Raw genomic sequence first — 6,321 nt, forward strand, 5'->3', positions numbered from 1 at the left:
ATTCTTCAATCAATCAATCAATCAATGGGAAGGGAGTGTGATGTTTAGCATTTTGTGTGTGAGGTTTTCAAATTTGTGTGTGCGGTTTTGAGAAAGCCGTTATTGTATTGAGAAACGTGTGTTAACAATCATGAAAAACTAATTTATGATGTTACAGATTAAATGATTAAAGTAACACATTATTGACAGAGTGTCAGCATTGTTTTAGTTGCATTGGATTCCTTTGATGAGGAAGAAGGTTCCCATGGCAACCCCCAGCAGACCCAGGGTCAGCCCCACCCCACAGAACACATCTGGACCCACACTGGGCTGGTCCTGTTCCACATCTGGAGAGAAACACACACACACACACACACACACACACACACACACACACACACACACACACACACACACACACACACACACACACACACTTTTATGTTTTATTTGAATCCACAAATGACAATTAATTTTAAAAAGACACATTTAACAGACCTGGTGGTCAGTTTATGTAAATGGCCCAGGCTTCCGCAATCCGCATATGAGTATTGAGAAACTACATCTGTACCCAAAGTCTGTTATGATTAGTAATGGTTGTTACTTGTTAGAATGCTGAGGCGTACTTGGTTGGTAATACTTGTGTTTTGCAAAGTCCCGGAAAAGATGCTCAGTGATTGGCCAGTACAGTCACTTTGATGGCCAGTTGTGTCGAATGCTCACCCCAAAACACGATTTATGAGACTGTGGCTCCTTGTGTGGTCGTGTGGGACAACCAAAGCATGGATGGAGGGGTATGTCTGCGTAATAGACCCCATGGACACACATTTGGGTTCAAATAAGTTTGTTAAATAAGATGTTATTTAGTGTTGAGTTTGATGGGTTATTGATGGGTTAAATTATATTTTAATATCCATTATATTTAAAACACCAACTTCAGTGTTAAAAGTGTCAAGGTTTTTGAACAAATAACGAATGCACGTGATGAGATGTCTCCACTGCAGGATGTTGACCAGAGAAATGATATCTCAATAAGGTCATAATGCCCAGGACACTGGATAACACAGTGGCATATGTCCTTCTGGATCCTGGGCCCAAGACACCAAAACATCTGATATCCACTGTTATTATGTTATAATTGTCCAATCAGAATGTGACTAATGTATTCTGTAACTCCATCTGTGAAATTATGTTTTGTATGGGCAGAAGGCACTATGGGTGAATGGCTGTACAGTACGTTGAACTTTGAACCATTCTTTCAATACAACTAAGAGAAAAACTGACTTGCACTGGTGTGTGGTCTCCTTTATTGCGTGGGAGTGATATTCAATCCTTTTGGGGAAACCATCTGATTCACATGGGATATATTATTATTATTATATATTATTATTTCCATCAGAGTTTTCCTTTAACACTAACCCTAAACAGTAAGGGCTCTATTATGATCCAGGTCTTATGCCTTATGCCTTAACTTCTTTGCCTTTTTTTACTATATAGACATATTTTGTTTAATATTTCAAATAGCTGATCTGCAAGCTCACAACGTGCAGATGTAGATCAGCATTTAAAGTATTTCCAAATGTTTTTATAGTAAAAAAAAGGCAAAGAAGATAAGGCACAAGGCATACGACCTGGATCATAATAGAGCCCTAATTGTGTTCTCACCCCACAGTCTGGTCTCAGGGCTGCTCAGTGATTGGTGGTTGACCGTACAGCTGTAGATGTCTCCCTGCTCTGGAGTGAACTTCAGAGTGGAGATCTGGGTGAAGGTCCAATCACTGTTGGGGAACGGGACGCTGGTAGTGATGTCATCAGTGATGTCATCAGTCAGGTTGAGGGTGTTCCTGGTCCAGCTGATGCTGATTGGAGCAGGATAGAACCCGGTCACATGACAGATGAGAGTGTTGGCCACGCCCACCACCACATGCTCTCTGGGGTAGAGGGAGTGGTCTGGAGCCTCTGAAACACACACACACACACACACACACACACACACACACACACACACACACACACACACACACACACACACACACACACACACACACACCACAACACATAGATAGATAGATAGATAGATAGATAGATAGATAGATAGATAGATACTAGTATAGTTATAGTTCTGTACCTAGTTCTACAGGAGGGTTCTTGTAGGCAGAGCGAACATTCTCCAGGCTGGCTTTGCACCACCCCTGCTCCTGCACAGCTACTTGATAAGCTCCTTCATCGTAGCAGATTGGATCAATGAACTTAGGCTGAGGATACTCCTCCTTCCCCTTGGTGAAGTCAGCGTACCAGATCACCTCTCCATCCAGACCATACATGTACTCTTTATCTGTGTTTTGATCTGAGTCTGAACAGCCAATGACAGCAATATCCTTATGTATGACTGGAAAGAAAACAAAGATGACATTAATTTACATTAAATTAAATTAAATGAACAAAGTTCTACAAAGTGAGAAAGACACATCATAGATTCATCTCATGTTAAACAATCCTGATTGGTTGTAAAGTTCAATATGAAGTGAGAGGTTTAACATAAGTAACTTACATACATAAGTACCAGTTCATGTATGTGTTTTATTAACCACATGCACCCTAGCATTCCTGTTTGAATTGATTTGGGATAAAAAATGAAGGAATTGCCAGGAGGAGGCAAGAGGCTGAAAAGGACTAAAGTAGGCTTTGGCCTTCTGTGTGTGTGTGTGTGTGTGTGTGTGTGTGTGTGTGTGTGTGTGTGTGTGTGTGTGTGTGTGTGTGTGTGTGTGTGTGTGTGTGTGTGTGTAATAAAGTATATATTATCAAATCTACTCACACACACAAACACTTTAAACAAGGAAAGACTCAAAAGTATATATTTTATGCAAAAAATATAATATGATCTACTTATAATTGATATAATAACATAAAGTATATATTTCATATAATAACAAAGTATATATTTTATATAAAAATATTTGATATCAAATCTACTCACCTCCTGGGATGGCTTTGACATGAAGTACAGAGGAGAGGATGAGGAAGGTGGCTGAGATCTTCATCATCACTGATTGATGTGAACTGAACTGATCGATAGAACTGATCACAATAATCACAACAAACTGATCAATAATCACAACAAGCAGATCAATAATCAGGTGTTGACTCAAAGAGAAGCTCTGACGACTGACACGGAATGGGAGGGTCTGTTCTATAGTGGAGAATAATCAGCCAATCAGATTAAAGATAGGCTGTTGCATCATCTGTGTCCGGGAAGACACCTTTCTAGATTTATTGAAGAGATGCTGTAGAAATGCATAAATAAACATATGTGCTAATTTATTTTATTTAAATTTTGTATTCTTTTTTGTTTTTTGTTTAGTTTTTCTCCCATTTGACAGGCTTATCAGTGGAACTCTTCTGTGAAAAAATAGAGTAAAAAATATTTTGGTCAAAGAAATTAATTAATTAATTAGTCTGTTTATTATCTTTATGCTCATTGCTCCTAGTTCTATCAGTTATATTTGTAACCATTCATACATTCTGATGACATGTTGCACTACACTACAGTATGTGTAAACCGTATACAGTAGAGGTGGGCAACTTTGATGATGGCGAGGGCCACTATATTTCCACCTTCACTCCAGAGGGCCACTATATTTCTACCTTCACTCCAGAGGACCACTATATTTCCACCTTCACTCCAGAGGGCCACTATATGTCCACCTTCACTCCAGAGGACCACTATATTTCCACCTTCACTCCAGAGGGCCACTATATTTCCACCTTCACTCCAGAGGGCCACTATATTTCCACCTTCACTCCAGAGGGCCACTATATGTCCACCTTCACTCCAGAGGGCCACTATATTTCCACCTTCACTCCAGAGGGCCACTATATTTCCACCTTCACTCCAGAGGGCCACTATATTTCCACCTTCACTCCAGAGGGCCACTATATTTCCACCTTCACTCCAGAGGGCCACTATATTTCCACCTTCACTCCAGAGGGCCACTATATTTCCACCTTCACTCCAGAGGGCCACTATATTTCCACCTTCACTCCAGAGGGCCACTATATTTCCACCTTCACTCCAGAGGGCCACTATATTTCCACCTTCACTCCAGAGGGCCACTATATTTCCACCTTCACTCCAGAGGGCCACTATATTTCCACCTTCACTCCAGAGGGCCACTATATTTCCACCTTCACTCCAGAGGGCCACTATATGTCCACCTTCACTCCAGAGGGCCACTATATTTCCACCTTCACTCCAGAGGGCCACTATATTTCCACCTTCACTCCAGAGGGCCACTATATTTCCACCTTCACTCCAGAGGGCCACTATATTTCCACCTTCACTCCAGAGGGCCACTATATTTCCACCTTCACTCCAGAGGGCCACTATATTCCCACCTTCACTCCAGAGGGCCACTATATTTCCACCTTCACTCCAGAGGGCCACTATATTTCCACCTTCACTCCAGATGGCCACATTGCATATTGCAATGTCGTATTTTGTCATTCTAGTATCTCGGCTATTTTTGCTTCTTTTGAATTGGAATCCTGAATTGTTTTTTATAATTTTTTAACTGGAATCCATTTTGATTTAATTTCAAACACATTTAGTTATATAGGCTACTCATGTTAACTTTATGAACTTAAAGTTGTACCATGTAACTTTTTTTATAAAACAAATCTTAAAATGGTCCTAGCTGTTAAATCGCTAAAGTTTTAGAACCCCCACTCCGTTATTTTCAGCTTCTAAAGCCTTCTCTTTATATGTTTTCTATGATCCCTGCCCGGGACCGGTTTTCGCGGAAAAATTGCGTCATCACACTACCGGCCAATCACAGCGAGGGTTATACACTGCCGGCCAATCACAGCGCAGAACATACACTGCCGGGCTCTCTGGTGGGTTTAGGAAACACGCCTTCAGGAAGTACACTGCAGTGTTTACACTGGAGGAGTCTAGCATGTAACTCTCCAACCGCTGCTCGTAGAAGGACACGGGAGACCTCATTGAAAGCGTCTCGGCGAGGCGAGGCGGACGCGGTGGTCTGACGGCCCCGTCCGCGAGCGAAAAACGGACGAAAAAAGCAAACGCGACCGCGGTTTGCTATACTGCTACAGACCACCAGTTGAGCAACTTACACAGTATAGCTTTAAATACAAACACATTGGACATAAAGAAAATACAGTTTAATACTACTATACTAGTCATTAAGCTTCTAAGATAGACTGACGGTATTAAAGCAGGTCATGTTTGGAATTGTAACAGCTGAAATCAATAATATATCAGTATTCCAGTATTAACCTGCGGGCCGCATTAAGTGAAGGTGGTGTAATGTGTGTAATGTCTTAAAGGACAACTTAGTTTTTTTACAACAAGGGTTCATATTTTAGAGAAAAGAAAAAGTGAGTGTTAAAATGTTTTCATTTGCTTCGTTCTATTGTTTTATCGGGTTTACCGTGCTAAAAGTGGGGCATGCGTACGCATGGGGGCATGCGTACAAGTGGCTAAATAAGCCAGCAGTTTCTTTATTGCTATTTACAGTAACACTGCTTGCCCCCATAAGTCACATCCAACATAAAGCTGAGCCTATTCCACACCACTGTGGAGTCTGTCCTCCTGCATGGCTGCGAAAGCTGGACCCTGACACCCACCCTGCAGAAGTCCCTGGATGGGTGCTACACCAGAATGCTACGAGCTGTTCTGAATGTGGACCAGAACATCCACATTACCAACAAGGACCTGTACAGGCAACTGCCAAGGCTCAGCAAGAAGGTAGCAACTAGGAGGATGAAGCTGGCCGGCCACTGCCACAGACATCGGGAGCTCGGCCAGCAGGCTGATCCTGTGGGAACCAACGCGCGGGCATCGATCGTGAGGACGTTCCGCGTTAACGTATGTGGACGTTCTGAAGAAGGATGCGGGAGCTGAAAGCTCTTCGGAGCTGGCCGGGTGTATGGAGAACCGGAACGATTGGAGACTCCGATGGAAGCTCGTCTGAGGACGACCGAGAGAGAACCATGAAAGGTTGCGTTGTATCTTGGGAATGGGCTTATTCTGTGTAAAATGACATATTTAGCCACTTGTACGCATGCACCGAACCACTAAAATAAGAATCTCTAAAACTATAGAAAGAAGGAAATGAAATTATGTTAACACTCATCTTTTATATTCTTTAATTACAATCTAAAATATGAACCCTTGTTGTAAAAAACTAAAGTTGTCCTTTAAAGTCACAATAATGCTTTCATATCACACATGACATCTTGCACACAATGTAGCTGCTAAACATGAATGCTACAGCCCTGAATGCAGCTGTTGTTACACATTGATAATACAGATTTAGAAAA

At 41.7% G+C, this 6,321-nt stretch overlaps 1 protein-coding gene across 1 annotated transcript; it reads right to left on the reverse strand.

Annotated features, from left to right (window-relative positions):
• Positions 1–204: 204 nt before the first annotated feature.
• On the reverse strand, positions 205–3,020 carry LOC308280645 (H-2 class II histocompatibility antigen, A-U alpha chain-like; the record flags this gene model as incomplete). Its single annotated transcript, XM_080754973.1, has 4 exons — positions 205–326; positions 1,645–1,938; positions 2,108–2,368; positions 2,957–3,020. The coding sequence occupies 4 exons, from the start codon at positions 3,018–3,020 to the stop codon at positions 205–207; spliced, it is 741 nt and encodes a 246-aa protein (XP_080611099.1).
• Between the last annotated feature and the right edge of the window lie 3,301 nt (positions 3,021–6,321).

This window comes from Nannobrachium achirus (assembly GCF_963921795.1).
Source record: "Nannobrachium achirus genome assembly, contig: SCAFFOLD_457, whole genome shotgun sequence".
In the NCBI taxonomy this organism is placed as follows: Eukaryota; Metazoa; Chordata; class Actinopteri; order Myctophiformes; family Myctophidae; genus Nannobrachium; species Nannobrachium achirus.